General features: G+C 43.6%; 2 protein-coding genes across 12 annotated transcripts in view; both read left to right on the top strand.

Annotated features, from left to right (window-relative positions):
* Nucleotides 1-70: 70 nt before the first annotated feature.
* POLR2D (RNA polymerase II subunit D) lies at nucleotides 71-3,650 on the top strand. The gene is made up of 4 exons (XM_080605124.1): nucleotides 71-380; nucleotides 1,328-1,508; nucleotides 2,025-2,120; nucleotides 3,048-3,650. Exons 1-4 carry the CDS (start codon nucleotides 308-310, stop codon nucleotides 3,124-3,126), a joined length of 429 nt encoding a protein of 142 aa, XP_080461250.1. The 5' UTR covers nucleotides 71-307; the 3' UTR covers nucleotides 3,127-3,650.
* Nucleotides 3,651-4,035: 385 nt separating this feature from the next.
* WDR33 (WD repeat domain 33) overlaps nucleotides 4,036-17,491 on the top strand; it is a 68,162-nt gene continuing 54,706 nt past the window's right edge. For all 11 annotated transcript variants that reach the window (XR_013955181.1, XM_080605050.1, XM_080605049.1 and 8 more), the window contains exon 1: nucleotides 4,036-4,194. The gene's annotated coding sequence lies outside the window, so the exon portion shown is untranslated. The remainder of the gene's footprint in view (nucleotides 4,195-17,491) is intronic.

The raw sequence follows: 17,491 nt of genomic DNA, 5'->3' as shown, positions 1-17,491 counted from the left end.
CGAGGACCGTTCACTCGCGTGAGATACGAGCGCGGCTTCCTTCAGCGCTCACCCCACGCCTGCTCACTCGCGCCTCTGCTTTAGGCACTGGGAGATTTCGGGCCCCGAGCCCTAGCTCTGCCAGGCCGCCTATTTCCGGGTGACCCTCACCGCACGCTGCGCTCCGCGGGGCGCTGAGGGGCGCCGCTCCTCCCGGGCCTCGCCACCCCCCTCAGCCGGGCCCGCCCCGCCCCGGCTCCCAGCGGCGGGGCCTCGGGGCGGCCGCGCCGCTTCCGCTCGCGGGGTTTCCGCTGCCGGGAGCGGGGCGATGGCGGCGGGCGGCGGCGACCCGCGCACGGCCGACGTGGAGGAGGACGCCTCGCAGCTCGTCTTCCCCAAGGGTGGGCGCCCGGCCGGGCCGCGCCGGGACGGGACGGGACGGGAGGGAGGGAGGCGGCGGCGGCGGCGGCGGCGGGGGGGGGGAGCGGGGAGCGGGGGTTGGGAGGGAGGCGAGCCCCTGGCTGTGACTTTTTATAATTTTTTTTCAGAAAATTATTCTGTGTAAATCCCAGAGCTGTATTTACTACTTAATGTCAGGGGGAGGGGTGTGCGTGCGTGCGTGTGTGTGTGTGTAGGAATGCCGTCCTGAAAGAGTTTTGTTCCCCCCCCCCCCCCCCCCCCCCCCCCTCATGATTTTACTCTAAAATCGCCACCCTGCCCGTGGTCAGCCCAAGTTACTTCACCGCTCCGTGCTTAACAGGGGTTGCCAGGCCCTTTCGAGCCGTGCCCTGCCGCTGGGGGCTCTCACGAAAGGGTGCTAAGGGTGCCCTGGGATAGATGCCCCCTCTGGTTTTCTGATAGCACTAAATTTCAGTGGGTCGATCTATGTTTCAGGCTCGTTAAAAATGTTCAGCAGCGTTCCCATTTACTTAAAAGCTCCTTAGAGGTCCTCCAAGACCGTAGGTGTCACTTGTGAATAATGCATTTCAAAACACTTTATGCCTAAACCGAGTCATACGCTACTGAAGTTCTGCCAAAAGTAGGTGAAAAAAACATCTTGCATAAGTGTGACAAACCAGGAGGCTGTGGCTGCAAAAGTAAAGTGTGTAATCGAAAACACAAACACATTGGGTAGTCATGAAAAACAGAGTAATTTAAATTTATATTCATACCTATGTATTTCAGAAATTATGTCCAGTCATTGGCAAAAGGGCTTGCACGATTACAGTGAAGCACAATGTTATTTCCTTATTTTCTAAAGCTCAATTACATACAAAACTCCCATAAGTGGACTTTTTAATCCATGCTTTACCTGTTTTTATGTTGGTGTTCATTCATTCGAATGTAGAATTTGAAACTGCGGAAACTCTTCTAAATTCAGAAGTGCACATGCTTCTTGAGCATCGTAAGCAACAGAATGAGAGTGCAGAAGATGAGCAGGAGCTTTCTGAAGTCTTCATGAAAACTTTGAATTACACAGCGCGTTTCAGCCGCTTCAAAAACCGTGAAACCATTGCCAGTGTTCGTAGGTGAGTGGAAGAATTAGGATATAAGACTGTGTTGGTGAATTTGGAATGTAATATTGACGTTGTTTTATATAAGTACAGTTTAGTGGTGCTTCCTGATTTGGACTCATAAATCTGAATCTTATCTTTCTGGAAGGGTAAGACCTTTTATCATAATTCTTCATGTAGGGTTGTACTTGGTCTCAGTCCTGCCTTCTGAACTGCTTTGACAGCAGACTGACAGCAGATTTCAGTAAATGGGAGGCTTTTCTAGACTATTTGTAGTGTAATTCTGGGGGAAGTGGGGCTTCCCATGGTGGTGATTTTTTTTTCCTGTTAAATTATGTAATGTCTTTCTTTCTGGAATATAAAACCCAACAACAACAAAACAACAAAAACAAACAACCCCCCCAAAAACAAACAAACAAAAATTAATTCAGTGCCATAAGCATGGTAGTTCTTTGTTGTCTGTTTGGTTTGTGTTATGCCTCTTTATATTTCTGTCTTGTAATTTCACCAAGTTGTTGTCTTCCCTTACAGTTTGCTGCTCCAGAAAAAGCTCCATAAATTTGAATTGGCATGTTTGGCTAATTTGTGCCCTGAGACAGCTGAGGAAGCCAAAGCTTTGATTCCTAGGTGAGCATTTATATATTGCAAAAGGACTGCTTTATACTTTCCTGTGATCTAAAGGTAGCTACGGACAGATACCTTCTTTTCAATATGGCTCTGTTGATGGAGAAGCTTTCTGTCTCAGTCTTTCTTCACCTATTCGTTGATCTGACAGTGAAGCAAACTTTCTAAGTATCCCTAACGCACTTGAGATAAAATTTACTGGAATGAGCCAATGGCTCAAATTGTGGCTCTCAGCCCACTCAGCTATGTGTTTTTTGTTTGTTTGTTTCTGTTGGAGCAAAGAACAGTTTCCCTGTTCTGTAATGTACAGGTGGGACATAAACTTCTTCCAGTATCATATTTTGATTTGTTATTTCGTGGCCTGAGAAAGAGGAGGAAATCAAACACTGATCTGAATCGCATTTTCGTCCTTGTATGCTAAGATTTCACAGAATAATAGAATCTTTCAGGTTGGAAAAGACCCATAAGATCATCAAGTCCAATCATCCACGTAACTACCAAGTCTACCACTAAACCATGTCCCTGAGTGCCACATCCACGTTTCTTAGATACCTCCAGGGGAAGAGACCTCATCACTTCCCTGGGCAGCCCATTCCAATGCCTAACCACCCCTTCTGGGAAGAAATTATTCCAAATGTCCCATCTAAACCTCCCTTGGTGCAACTTGAGGCTCTTCCCTTGCTTTCTTCATAGTCTGTACTGGCTGATGAGCATGAGGCTAAGTGGGCTTCATTTAGAGGTCTGTTTAAGCCAGCATCTGGGTTGCCTTTTTGATACAATGATTTGAAATCATTCAGCAGAAAGTTCTGGAAAGGATGCAGTTCTCTCACCTACAGAGAGGGCATTGCATGGGTATCTGAAACGAATATAGAGGGTAGCGGGGAGACTACTTCAAAAACCTTTAATAAACCCTCGTTTTTTATCTTGCAGCCTGGAGGGCCGATTTGAAGATGAGGAATTACAGCAGATTCTTGATGACATTCAGACTAAACGCAGCTTCCAGTACTAAGGTTAACGCTCAACCCTTCCGTATAAGGCAGAAAAATCTGAGAGCTTTGGTTGTTTCTCAGCCCTCTGTACCAATCCAGCTCCCGGACTGAGTAAGGGAGTTGTGGATAAAGGGTACTCCAGCACCGGCACGTGCAGACGTTCTCGAACTAGGGATGAGTTTAGTCCTCTTGGTTTGTTCCATGTGTGTTTGGTTAAGGACTCCTGTATTGTGAGGGCCAAAGAACCTGAAAAGTCTGAGTGGCTCAAGTATTTGTTTCTTCCATGCCCCTCTCCCTGATTTGGGATTGTTCTGTGTGTTTCTGCTTTTTGGCAGAAATGTAGATGTGACTTTTTTTTTTTTTTGTGAACTTCCAAAAGAGATGGGGACGCTGCTTCTTGACTCGTGGAGACCTGACTCTTGGAAGATTGAGGGACAGGCAGAGTCAGTTTCTTTTTTAATCGTTCGATCGGGATGGTGGAATTTTACAGCTTCCGTAATTTTGTATTGCTGTTCAGTGTAAATTAAAAGACATTTCTAATTAACGTCCCGTGTTTTGTGAACGTTGGATGCGTGTCCTGGTTTTATTACGAGGGCCTTTTCAATAAACACTAGCATGGAAGGAGGAAAAAAAATGCTTTCGGGTTGGAGCAGCGGTGACGGGGGGTAAAATGGCCGCGGCGCGGCCCTGCTGCTGACAGGGCGCAGAGCGCGCGCCGGGCGGGGCCGTTCCTTCATGGCTGCGCGACCCTGCCCCGCCGCCGCCCCACGTGACCCGAGGCGCGGGGCCACCGGCCGCTCAGTGCGCACGCGCGCGCCGCTTGGCGCCTCCACCCGCGCGGGGAAGGAGCGAGGGGGCGGGGCTCCCGTCTTCCGGCACGTCTGGCGCCGCCGCGCATGCGCAGTCGCCGCGGCCTCTCGCGCCGCCGTGCGTCTTGACGTAGCGCGCGTGCACCGCCCCCGTCGCTGGTGGGGGCAGGAAGATGGCGGCAGGCCGCGGCGGGGGCGCGTGAGGCGGTGGCGGGACGGGAACGGGGACGGACTGGACGGGACCGGACGGGACGGGACGGACGCGACGCCGGCGGGACGGTGAGTGCGGCTCCGGGGCTCGGGGGCGGGCCGCCGGCGGTGCCCAACGGCTGGGAGCGCGGCTCTTCCGCCATGTTTAGGCCGCGGCCCAGGCGTGGGGAAGGGGCCGAGCCCCCGGGCGCGGCGCTGAGGGCGGCGGGCAGGGCACGGCAGGGCACGGCAGGGCGGCCAGGGGGTTTCCGGGGCCTGTTGTCGGGACCGGGGGGCGGGCGGCTGGGCCTCTCTCGCCTGCTGCCCGGCGTCCGCCCCGCGCCTCGCACGGCTCTCGTGGGCCTGCCTCTTCTTGGTTCCCCCTCCCGCCCTCCCCCCCTTTTTTTTCTTCTTTAAGCATTGCTGTTTCTTCTTCAGCCTTAGATTTGAGGCTTGGCGTCAGGCTGTGACCGCTTGGAGACGCGGGTTAAACAGCCCAGGCCTCTGCGGGCTGGGTAAAGCCCCAGGTGGCAGGCACTTTGTGACTCTGGAAGGGAGGGTGGGCTCGGTAAGTGTGTGGTGGCACATTCTGTCAGTAATTTGCCAGTCCGAATGAGTAGTAAACATAGGTGACCTCTTGAAGTAAATGCTAAAAACTGCTTTTCTTTTTTCAACCAGAGACAACTCACTAAACTTTGTACGTTCTTGAAAGTGGGTGTTAATTCTCTCTTGCTGTTAGATTCTTTTTTATAATTACATACTTGTATGCCTTGAAATACAGTATTTTACGGTGTTGATACTCATTTGAGTGCATCTGTCTTACAAAACTTGTCGTAGGTAAGTAGTTCTGTACTCTGCTGGTTTCGTACTTCATGAGATTCTTAATCACCATTTTTGAGCAGCAGTTGGGAATCTGTTTTTCTGTGTAGCTGTTAGTCCCTCATCCTTATTGCAACCGGTGTTTATGCTTTTATACTTTTCCTAACTCAGAAACGCTTCTGTGCTTCCTGTAGGAAAGGCACTACCACATCCACATCTGTCAGAAAGCTTGCAGTATGTAGACAATACTGTATGAAAATACTCGGGGTTTCTTCTTCCTGACTTATTTGTCAGCAAAATTGACTTTTAATTCTGAGCAGTTCACTACAATTTTCTCATATCATCTGCAGTATAACAATACATAAAATATCTTTAAAAATCTAGTTCTTAACATCTTATTCAGTTATGCTATAGTATTCCTAAGGGGAAGCTCTGAAACTGTGATGAAAATACATTTTATTTAAACACACTCAGCTTAGTAAGAACAACTTGTTGTGCCTTTTGATTGATTTGCTGTTAGCATTTTTGGAGTTCCCTGCCCACCTGCTCCACACTTTAGAAGCTGGGCTTGACTTAATCTGCGGGCATTTGACTGTTTCAGAAATTGATGGAGTTAATCAGATTAAGGGCATCAATTTTGAGGAAGAAAAAATACTGACAGATCACGGAGGGGCATCACTTTAAGCTGCACAGAACGTTATGTGAAAATAACTAGTGCACGTTTGTCCTGGAACCATAGGATGGGTTGGGTTGGGTTGGAAGGGACCTCAAAGCCCACCTGGCTCCAGCCCCCTGCCCTGGGCAGGGCCCCCTCCCCCTCCCCCCAGCCCCGTGCAGCCTGGCCTTGGGCACTGCCAGGGATGGGGCAGCCACAGCTGCTCTGGGCAGCCTGGGCCAGTATCTAAACAGCATTTAATCTAATAAGAAACTCTTAGAGTTGATGAAACGTTTTAACTCTTTGTAGTATCTGACACTAAAAGTTTGCCTCGGTTACATGAAGCCTCGGTCCTTCACTGGATCCTTGCTCTTTCAAGTTGTAAAAGAGTGTCAGCCAAAAAGCAGCAGTACACATTGCTGTGTTTAAAACATGGGAATTGGAAAATTTCTCATCGTTTTTTTTGTTCCTGTTAGCAGCAGACCAGCACAGGAAGTAATAACGTGATCATAAATTAAGCTTGAAATGTAGGTAGTTTTTGACAGCAAAAAGAGGCTTTGATCAAAGGAGATGAGAAAGTTTCTGTTTTGTTTCCGTCCCTGGCAGATGTCTTAGTCTTCTGAGTGACGTGAAAAAAAATAGGGAGAATACTTGATTGTGTAGGGACGTGAAAAGAAGACAGTTTAACTTTTCACTGAGATAGTTCGGAGCAAAATATTTCACTTGTTGCATCTGCTAGCTGCAGGGTTGATATCTAGGGAATTTCTGTAGTTTGTTAATTAAAACTGAAACAGAAAATAGTTAGAGTCTTGCCCAGATGTTACTCTAGCTTATATTTTCAGGAAGCTAGTCATGTCTTTGTGCAGGAATATTCAAAAAGCAAGTTGGAAAACTGTCTGTAGTGTGTCTGTGAATTTTCCCAAGTTTGTTGTTGATTTGCCATATTTTTCTTGCTGTTATCGTATCATTTTGTTAATGGAAATTTAATGTAAAGTAAAAACACAGGTGTGCAGTTTGGCATAGTTAATGAAAAAAATTCATTGACAACTAAACTGCAGTTAAAATGAATGTTGCTAGAGCTTAATAATGGGGCACGGATATGGTAAAGGTCTTCTAAAAGATTAAAACCTTAACATTGCTTAAGTTTTCTTCTGTCACCTAGAGAATCTGTGGAAGTGAGAGCAGAGAAGTAGACTTCTGATAACTAAGCAGTTCTTGGTTTTATGTTACTCACTTCACTTCAGCGTTGAAAACCCATGGTCCCAGGCTTCTAGAGTGACGCAAAACGTACCTGCAGTCCGTTCTTGCCCACTGGTGTTTAGAAACGACACTTGCTGGAATGCCACTTCTGGTTCAACCTGCTCTCCGCATTCTGGCTGGGTGGACCAGTCATTCTGTTGTGAAACTTGAAATGGGATACCAACTATATATTTACCAGGAAAGAAAGCAAGCCAGTCTCTCTTGTGCGGTATTACTTTTGATAACACCTTTGGTATAAAGACACTGCACGCACTGTGATGGGAAGTACTGATTAAAATGTTTTTTTGTTTTGTGGTAGGGTAATATAAATTGACGTTTATAGTGGGGAAAGGTAAGGCCTGAGTGTGTTTAAGCATAGTAGGAGCTTGCATTTTTGTGGAGGTTGTGATTAGAAATGTTGTCAAGTCTTCCAGCCCTTCATTGCTGTTTTTTTTCATTATTATTTTTTTTTAATTTCAAGTTTCTTGCTTTTGTCTAAAGGGGACTTGGTCTACAGAAAAAAAAAAAACAAACAACCAAAAAGCTAACCACCACGCCCAGACAGTCGTACCTCTGAATGGCTTAAGCATAAGTCTGGACATATGACTTGAAACCTATGAAGTTTGTTATTACTAAGTTCACACAATATTTTGGGTTGGAAGGGACCTCAAAGCCCACTTGGTTCCAGCCCCTTGCCCCCAGCCCCACCCGGCCTGGCCTTGGGCACTGCCAGGGATGGGGCACCCACAGCTGCTCAGGGCAGCCTGGGCCAGGGCCTCACCGCCCTCAGAGGGAAGAATTTCTTCCATAAATCGAACCTAAACCTACCCGTTTTAGTTTAAGGCCATTACTCCTTGTCTTATCGCTACGCCCCCTATCAGAGTCCCTCCCCAGCTCTCCTGTAGCCCCCTTCAGGCACTGGCAGGCCGCTGTGAGGTCTCCCGGGAGCCTTCTCTTCTCCAGGCTGAACAACCCCAACTCCCTCAGCCTGTCTTTGTAGGAGAGGTGCTCCAGCCCCTTGATCATCTTTGTGGCCCTCCTCTGGCCTCATTCTAATGCTTCTGTGTCCTTTTTGTGCTGGGGCCCCAGAGCTGAGCACAGGCTCCAGGTGGGGTCTCACAGAAGCAGAGCAGAGGGGCACAATCCCCTCCCTCGCCCTGCTGGCTGCGCTGCTGCTGGTTCAGCCCAGGGTACAGGTGACTTTCTGGGCTGAAAGCACACATCGCTGGCTCACATAGAGCTTCTTATCAGCCAAAGTTGATGCATTCCCTCAAGCTGTTTTATGGTTTTGGTATAGTTCCTTCTTATTTTAGAGTCATCACAGTTATTTGTAATGTGTTCTCCGAATATGGAGGGATACTGGGGATCAAATCATTTTATGCTTTGAAAGGGAGCCACTTGGTACTGTTACTGTTTCCCTCCAACAATGCTACTCCGCCTCACATTATACAAAGAAATACGATTCTGTGTAGCAAGAATGGCCCTGATCTACAAAGAGCATGTAGATGGTCTTTACTAATAAAATAAAAATCTCATGTTCATAAAGGTACCTTGTTGTTCAGGAAGAATAAATGCTAACTTCCACAATATGGGAAAACCTACTAATAATGAATTGTACTGAGGAAGTTACAACAAAATCTTGCCAGGAATTGGGTTTTTTTGTTCTAAGCAGTTTCAGTAGCTGTTATTTTTATCAAAATTTCTCTCCTGCAGGAAGAAAGACTTACCGTACAGTATTAAACTTCACTGATGAATAACCCTGGTAAAACGTGTTATACACACATATTGTTTAATTACATGGAAGTGTTCATATACATGCATATAATACAAAAATTGATTTTTCATATTTTTCAGTCATAAATGAAATAATTTCTTCCTCTCTGGGTGCTTGCATACTGCAACAAGTAACCTTGGTACATTTTTTCCTAACAGACTTACAAATTTATCTTCAGTTTCATTTTTTCATTTAAATGTGATTTTATCCATGCTGTTCCTCAAACTGAACACGTTTTCTGTTTACTTTTAATTAGTGACTTCATTTTGATATGAAGAACAGTATTTGTTGTGAGCTCATTGCTGTTAACTAATCTTTGCTAAAATGATAGATAGTGGATAATAAACTTTATTTTATATAAGCTCTCGAGGCTTTGAAAATGTGTTCCATGGAGCTGTGAATTTGATATAACCTAGAATTTTTAGTGCTTTTAAATAATTTAAATTTAATTTAAAAGTTAAAAATAATAAACTATGCTTTGCTGCCTCTTCTCTCTTGGTTCCAGAGTTCATGCAGTTTCCCAAGCAGCTGCACAGGGAGAGCATTTCTGTGAGTGAAAGAGAGGCTTTTTTGGATAACTTTTATTCTGTCTCCATTTTCTGCTTTGGCCTGCACCTTATAAATGCTGGTTTTGGAGCAGTTGAGGCAGTAGGGAAAGAAGTGCTGCAGGGATCCATCCGTCTGTGCAGCAGCTTTGGCTGTTGCAGTACTGAGCGGCGGTGACCATGTCTTGGTAGGCAGGCTGCACTATTCGTGTTTTTAACTAATGCGGCAGCTCGGTCAGCTCTTCTGAAAATGCATCCCTGCATGCTTAAAAACATCTCAGTTCAGTAGCAAGCTGTAATGTAAGACAGTTGGTCATGAAACTTGGCTTTCAGATTGTGTAGTCCCTCCCCTGCAACTTTATCTGAAAGGGACTACCCCCAGTGGAATAAGCCAGCAGCGGGAGCTGAAGTGGTTCTGCAGCTACAAGTAGAGATGGCTTGAAACTGAGGTTCTTTTATGTGCTTCACGATGAGCACGCAGCCTTAATATAAAGCACGCACTTGAATTAATCAGTGTTTCTTTGGTTTAAATGCTTGTTTGAGGTTTTCTTTAAATCACTTCCCGAAATCAAAAAGAGGCATGCAGCAGATGTTAGTGTGCTCCTTTGTAAAGGGAGGCCGGGGACTCGATGGATAACAAGCAGTCCGCAGGATTTTCTGTGTTTGGTTTAGTTCTGGTGTTTATTAGCAAGCTTTGGCAACTCAGACATTTGCATTCTGCCGTTGGTGCGTGAGTATTTGTCAACAAATTTGAGTCTGGCAGGAGCTGCGTTTTGGATCGGCTGCGTAACGGCCCAGCTCCAGGGGATGCAGTGCGTGACTTAGCCTGGTGGCTGCGTGGTGCTGCTGCAGCTCTGTGCCGTCCTTCTGGGCTGTCCAGGGGCTGTTTGTCATCCCAGCTGGCATTGCAGCCTGCAGTGGTGACTTCCCCTGCTCCTCCTTGCCATTTGTTTCCTCATCAAATGTCTGTCTGTCTGTAGGGGCATTCCTGCAACTCGTTAGTGAGTTGAGAAGATGCTTTGGATTTTGACTAATGATAACAAAAAAAGGTCTCTTAACACCTTAGGTTCCTTAGGTGGATGGCCAGTCCGGTCACACAAATCCTCATTGGATTAAAGGAGGGGTATTACAGGGCGGGAACATGCAGTCGGGGGCAAGGCAGGACTTCATTTGGTGTCAGCAGCTTTAGGTTTGGTTCAGGTCATGACAGAACTTGATCTAAGCAATCCTCCAGGCTCTTTGTACTGAAGTTCACAAGAGTAGTTATCACCACATTTGTGTGACCAGGATGAGGAGTTGTGCTTTCCCACATTGTTCCCCTTCCCCCAAACCCAATAAAAATCAATTTCCTTTCAAAATGCCTTTCTTTCTGTAGAGTCATGTTTGTAAGCAAATTGTTATGATTCTTTGCAGAGACTACTCACATTTTGTAGCAAGAAAGATCATAGATTGACCAAATCTGCAAGTAAAAGGGCTGCAGACTCTAAGTGTTAATACAGCATACTCGTTCTCAAATGTTTGTGCAGTTCCTAAATTGTAGAGCTGGGAGTTAAACTCATACTTGAGCCAGTCCTCAAACCATGTTTTGCAATCTCTTTCTTCTGGTGGATGCAAATATTTCTGTGTCTCAACAAATTTGAGCCTAATAAGCATGCTTGGTCTATTTCTGGTAATATCTCCTGTAGAGCCTCGAGCGGTAAAGCTGCCGAGTATATTAGTACGGTAAGATGAAAATACTGGCCTAGAACTGCTGAGTGGAGTGCTGGTTTTGCCAGGAGAGCCAGCTGATATTCTCAGGGCAGGTGATGTGAAGTAGGAAAGAAATGCCAAGGGATTTTAGACCTTTGGAGAACTTAGTTTTCTGACCTGCGGCTCTGTGGGGACGTGTTCTCTTACTGAACTGCTGTTCTCATGGGGAGCCTGACTCTTCCTGTAACTGGGGGAATTGTGATTTGGCAACCTTTACTCTTTAAAAGGCTTTGTGCAGAACTGATGTATGTGAACTTGAATTTTCTTTACCGAAAAATGTGTTGGTGGAGAAGATGAATGGATGTGCTTTTATTGAACAACACTAAATGGTAAATACTAGTTACTAGAGAAGCTTAAGTGTGGTGGTTGAGCAGTGTACATAAGTCACGTACAGGCTTCGTAATCACACATAGGATTTGTATGCCTCCTGATTCATGAGGAAGGGCATCTGGATGAGATGCCTGTGTGATTTCAGCTAAAACAAAATGTATTTCTAATTCATGTTTGTTAACATGGTTTTGTTTCTGAATTTAGTGTTCAGTAAAGATGATGCAATTCTGTTCATTCAAGTGACTATAACGTAACCACATGAACTGGGCCTGGCTCTTTTTGTGCTGAGCTAGCAAAATGAAATGTCTTGTTTAACAAAATAAGAAAGTCTACAGTGCATAGTTGACTTTGCCAGAGCTGCCAGAAGTCTTAAATTCATGTTTGAAGGTTGTAATCTCTTTTTACTTCTTCGAGAAAGAGTAACTATAGAAAATAAGTGACCTAAGACTTAGTTTACACTGCATGACAGGATTGTATAATACCAAAAATAAAATTTACAAGAAGAAACAAGTCTTACAAAAACCTGAAATTAGTTATTTGGTGGCTCAGTTGAGTGAGTATGTGGTATATACATCAGCCATCACTGTACAAAGTGTTGTGTTCAAGGTTCCTGGGTAGGAGAATCTCCATGTGGGCTGTTTTCAAATAGGCGTGTTTCAAATCAAGCTGCTAGAATGGCTCAAGTAATGTTATACAGACTTGCAGACACACAGAACTGATGATTACAATTATCTTTTTTTTGGTTATTGTCAGCTTGTTCCTCTTTAGATAGTTTCTAGCCCAGTAAGTAGCAAACAGGGTTTATACATTGACCTTCCACAGCAAACTGGCAAAAGTTGAGTTTACAAATATGCTAGACTTAAATCTTAACTGGAATAGATAATGGGAAACTGAGCTCTGGAATTCTGTCTTTATCCATGTAACTAATGTCACAGTCATAACTCAATTCGATCAGAATAATTCAGAAATGTTTTCTTGCACTGTTTCCATAATTTAGGGTTTTTTTGGTTGGTTGTCTTGTGGTTTTTTCTTTTTTTTTTTTTACTTGTTTGTTTTTGAACTGGCCTTCCCTGACTCACCAGTAAGTTAACCCTACAGTGTAGTGTGGGGTGTGAATTTCTGTAGCAGGGTCTGTAGGAGTTATTTAGCAACATTGCATGATTTGGTAAAGTTTGAACTGTTCTCACCAGTTCCTCTACTCTTGATTAAACGTGTTTCTTCAATAGCTGTGTTGGGGCATAGCAACTGAAGGTATGTATTTGCATTTTTTCCTGTAAAAATAGCTGCTTATTTAACTGCACCAAACCCTGGGTTTTGGTCTGGGGAGGGACAACAAACAACTCTGCGTTTCGAATGCATTTCTTGTGTGCATCTACTACGTGTTTTCATCAAGAGAGCATCAAAAACCTTTGAAAAAAATCTCCTTGGATATTGCTAGAATATTCCGGTGGGACAGTATGTTACAGGGCATTTATTCTGCAGCGTGGCAGGAGCAGTGTTTAGAATCTTCTCGTGTTGACTTCACGAGGTAAGGATGTGTTGAGAAGATGGGGGCTCTGTCTTGCAGAGGTCTCCGCTTCTGGATGTGAGTTAGCCAGGCTGCAGACATGGCTGGGGAATGATTTTGAGCATTAAAATACACAAATAAATAAAATTTTCTATTGCAATGTTCTGTTCAAGTATAAAATCTTTTTGGAGAGAGAGGTAGAAAAGAGTTTGTAATTATATTTAATAAGTACTGAAAAAATCTCATCTTTTGCTTTTAGTTGTATTTATCACGAGTCTTGCTTCCTCTGTAAATGCACCTTTTCTTCACATGATTACGAATGATGGCGTTATTTTGCTTCCTCCTGCTGTTCTTGAGGGCTTCAGTTTCTTAGTAATGGAAATTTAATATGCTGTTCTTCTATTTTTATTTGGCAAAGAATCTGGTACGGCAAACAGCACTGCAGAAGACTGGCCAAGTAACACCAAGGAAAAAGGAGCGTTCTCTGGGTCATCATGTAGAGATTTCCGTAATCCTTGTTCTTTGCTTTTAACGTTTGCTTTTATGTAAAAGCTGTATGAGTTATGGGTATGTTTGCTAAGTGTTCAATAGAGAAAGGTTATGAAGGACAAAGCATTGTAAAAAGTTTCAACTTATTAATTCCCAAGTCTTTAAAAAAAAAACCCACAACTTCAATATTTTCTTGTTGTCATTGAAGTTGCAGTTCATAGGTACTCAAATACTCAAGTTTAATATTTTTAAAATGTTTGCTTCTGTTTCATGGCGTGAACAGAATCAGACTGTCATTAGATGATGTGGACTTCATTTATCAGCTGAATCTCAGTAGATTGTTCCTGAATCAAAGATAGCAGCTGCTGTGTTTTGTCCTGCAAACTGCTGTAGTCCCGCTGGTTCTTTTTCCCCTACACTGATCATAAAATTCTCAGAGGACTTTTTGTAGGATTTCTTTTCATTATTTTTTCCTGTTCTCTGCTGATTGTGTGTATTATAAAATGAGGGCTTGAGTCTTTTATTAAGGTCTCTCTTGCCAGGAGCTGACTATAGCCAAATGAAAGCACAGTGGCTATGTTTCCTCCCTGTGGTGCTTACATCATAATTTGTCTCTAGAATCTAGAATCTTTAGAATCCAGAAAAGTTCCGGTTCAGTCTTAAGTGCGATGAGAAGGAAAGTTGATGACAAGCTGGTGGTTTGGGAGTTTACATACCTAGACTGCTCTTGAGTCGAGAGAGACCTAGAAACAGCAGAAACCTTGTGAAGATGAGCAAGGAGACCTGCAAGGTCTGTACCTGGGGCCTGGCCTTGTGCTCTTGAGCATCCTTAGCAGACGCAGCTGTTACTTTTTAATTTGTTTCTTGCTAAGATTATCATTAGTTCAGCAAGTCCTGATATAATGCCTAGCTGAAGAAGAATATCTTGATACTTAGGGTTAGCAAGCATGAGAGAGGCCTTTTGTGCTTTTAAGTTGTCTTTCCTTTGCTGTTTTTAGTGTTGTCATCCTGTGTTAAGTGATCTAAAAGTTAGTCCAAATTTTGCTTCCTAGCAAAGTAAGCTTCAGAGTAAAGCAGCATCGGTAACCACTTGTGCATGAAAACAAAGCTGGACAACATTGCAGCAAGTTAAGATGAATTGCTATTGTATTAGTGACTCACAGTGGTAAAAGAGACAGACTGGGTTATAATTTAAATGCAGCTCTTGTCAAATGCCACGTAGGAGGCAAGATGAAGGAATTAATTGTTAATTCAGAGAGGAAGAATATTGTTTTAGTATTAAAACTGATTGCAAGTATTGCAAGTCAATTTTAATTTATGGCAAAACTATCAAATCAGTAACACTGAAATCATAGCAGCAAACCAAATCCTGTGCATCTTCTAGCTGAAGTCTAGTGCAGCCTTGCAAACATCCATCCTCGTTTGAAGTGCATGACAAGAAACTTGCTGTACAAGTCCCTTTTGTGGGGTGCAGAAAGGGAGTTGTTCTGGGGCATCTGACTTGGGGAAGCAGTTTTCTCTCCTGTGGCCAAAGCAGTAAAGCAGGAGATGTCTCTAGAGTCCAGTGAACTGAAGTATTTTGATTTTTTAATAATGTATTTATGCACCAGTCTTCTGCAAATGACATGTCTGTTCAGAATGAGTCAGGGGTTTAGTTTGAGCATAAGTTGAATTACGTCTGAGATCATCTTGGTTATTTGGTATTTACTTATCACTCGAAATGCAGATTTTGAAGAAACTGTTAAATGTATGTGTAAGTTAAGTGCAGCTGAGCAGACTCAACTGTTCAAGATCCTCAGGTTAACTAAGCCTAGGAGACACTTTCAGTCTGTAAAGTTTTTTCTCTTTGTAGCCCATTCTCCCTTGGGCTTTTAGATGTCTTTATTTCAGATTCTGTCTGCCTGCTTTCTCCAATGTTCCAGAGAGTCTTGGGGTTCGTGTGTTTGTATGTAAAACTTGAAAGGTGTAGGGCTTCCTTTGTCAATCAAATATTGACACTGCGTCTCCTCCTGCAGAGAATAAATCTTTTGAATCAAAATCAGCATCAAAATAACTGTATTTTTCCAGGTCTTGCTCACAGTATGGTGATTTTTTTTTATATGCTAATAATGCTACGTATTCTATCGGTATCATGTGAGTATATGTGTTTGGGATGCGTGAGTACAGAGCTGAAATGAAGGGGAAAAAGCTGTCAATGTAGTAGATTCAGGGCTGTGTATGAAACAAATCTTTCAGGTGTCTCCAAATAGGAAGAGGTTGTTAAGACTTTAGGGCAGAGTAATAAATTTTGACTTGGTCAATGGTTACTTTATCAACCTCCATATTTTTTCATGCAGGTGTAGATGGTATTTTATTATTTTACATCTGTTGCAACAGAATGGCCAGGACTGGGAAAGCTACCAAATCCTTTGCCCCCACTTTGTATGGTTTGAATTCAGACCCCATTCATCTGGAAGTTCTTGTTACAGATAGAACACAGCAGTGATTGAATGCTAGTATGTATGAGGGGTGTCTTTAAAGGCAGTAGAGCCCTGGGGAAATCCTGGGAAAATGTTGATTAAAAGCGGTCTTGTATGATATAGGTCAGTATTTTTGTCTTTAGTTTTGTGATTCATGTTTTAGGAACATTTTTATTTAATTTTATTATAAATAATTTATTTATAATAAAATAATTTTATAAAATTTATTTAATTCAAAATCTGACTGAGATTTAAAAATACAAAGGACAGGAATTTTATGCATTTTCTCCTGTTACTGTAGGATTTTTTTCTTTTTTTAAAAAGTATGTCATTGCATGGTCACGGGGCTAAGTTATGCAAACTTGTACTGCCCTGTTGCATGTCAGTGACCAACGCAAGCTTTCCTTATCACTGCGTTGCATGCTCTTTTTTGTCAAAAGTCATGTTCTGTTAAGGAGCTACTTTTGTGTTCCTGCTTAACGTAGCCATTACCTCACTTGGGTAACTACCGGGAAAGACATCATTGAGGTGTAGAACTGTAAATTGGTGCAAAAACTGTAAATCAGATGGTTTGGGTTAGAAAGGACCTCAAAGACCACTGCCCCCAGCCCCATCCAGCCTGGCCTTGGGCACTGCCAGGGATGGGGCACCCACAGCTTCCCTGGAAGGGAAGGGCCTGGGCCAGGGCCTCATCACCCTCATAGGAAAGAATTTCTTCCTTGTATCTAATCTAAATCTGCCCTCTTTTGCTTCAAAGCTGTAACTCCTTTTCCTGACCCTGCACTCCACTGTAAAAGTCCCTCCCCAGCTCTCCTGCAGAGGCTCCCTTTAGGCACGTGGCTTCTGTGAGGTCTCCCGGGAGCCTTCTCTCCTCCAGGCTGCACAAGCCCAACTCCCTCAGCCTGGCTCCATAGAGAGGTGCTCCTACCCTCTGAGCGTTCTCGTGGGTCCTCCTCCTGGGCCCCAGAGCTGAATGCAGGGCTGCAGGTGGGGTCTCACAGGAGCAGAGCAGAGGGGCACAATCCCTTCCCTCACCCTGCTGCTGTTGGGGCAGCCCAGGGTATGGGCGGCTTTCGGGGCTGCAAGCGCACATTGCTGACTTGTGGTCAGTTTTTCCCCCAAACCCAACCCCAGGTCCTTCTCCTCAGGGCTGCGTGTAACATATGTGTGTAACATAATGTTACTTTTCGTATTATGAAAAATTCATCGTTTCTGCTATTAATTATTTATATTATTTTTAATTATGAATTATATTTTAGTTTTATTGTTTTATTTATTTTATTATTTTTAACATTACTGTTAAAAGGTAATAAAAAGGACTGATTAAATTGTTTGAGATTCTTGAGTGCCTCTCACACTTGTAAAATTTTCAGACTTCAGATAATTTTTATACTGTAAATGTAACGAAACATTTTCCAGTAAAACAGGAGGTTGAAACACAAAGTAGTTTGAATTGGTCAAAATAATATCTTCTTTACTAGCTCTTTAAATTAGCATCATTTTTTTAATGTTTTTTCCCTCTTTTCCCTGTGGAATTTTGTTTTGTACTGTGAAGGAAATGTGATCAATCTTTTCTTCAGAAAAATTGCAACGTCTGTGTAGAGCAGAATCAAAGTTACCTCTGCTGGGAGAGTTTAATTCATTGGCAGCTGGATCAATTGCTTTAAGCAGATTCCCAGTGTATCTTCAGGAAAGTGTAGTGGAAGTTGCTGTCCATGCTGTTTTTTTCAGCATTTCTAGTGATGTGTATTTCTAACATTTGTAGATTATAAGCGTATCTGCTTCAGCAAATGAAATAGGGGAGATGCAAAAATGTTGATT

The sequence above is a fragment of the Anser brachyrhynchus genome (assembly GCF_964034855.1).
Source record: "Anser brachyrhynchus genome assembly, chromosome: 9".
NCBI classification, from domain to species: Eukaryota; Metazoa; Chordata; class Aves; order Anseriformes; family Anatidae; genus Anser; species Anser brachyrhynchus.
Note: the sequence above shows the minus strand (reverse complement) of the source record. Positions and strands in the feature narration are given on the sequence as shown.

What these genes read in the sequence shown, in the direction of transcription:
- POLR2D (XM_080605124.1), top strand. Translation starts at nt 308, where the DNA reads ATGGCGGCGGGCGGCGGCGACCCGCGCACGGCCGACGTGGAGGAGGAC. An exon ending in ACCATTGCCAGTGTTCGTAG is followed by an intron (nt 1,509 to 2,024) that starts GTGAGTGGAAGA and finishes CTTCCCTTACAG; the next exon opens with TTTGCTGCTCCAGAAAAAGC. An exon ending in GCCAAAGCTTTGATTCCTAG is followed by an intron (nt 2,121 to 3,047) that starts GTGAGCATTTAT and finishes TTTATCTTGCAG; the next exon opens with CCTGGAGGGCCGATTTGAAG.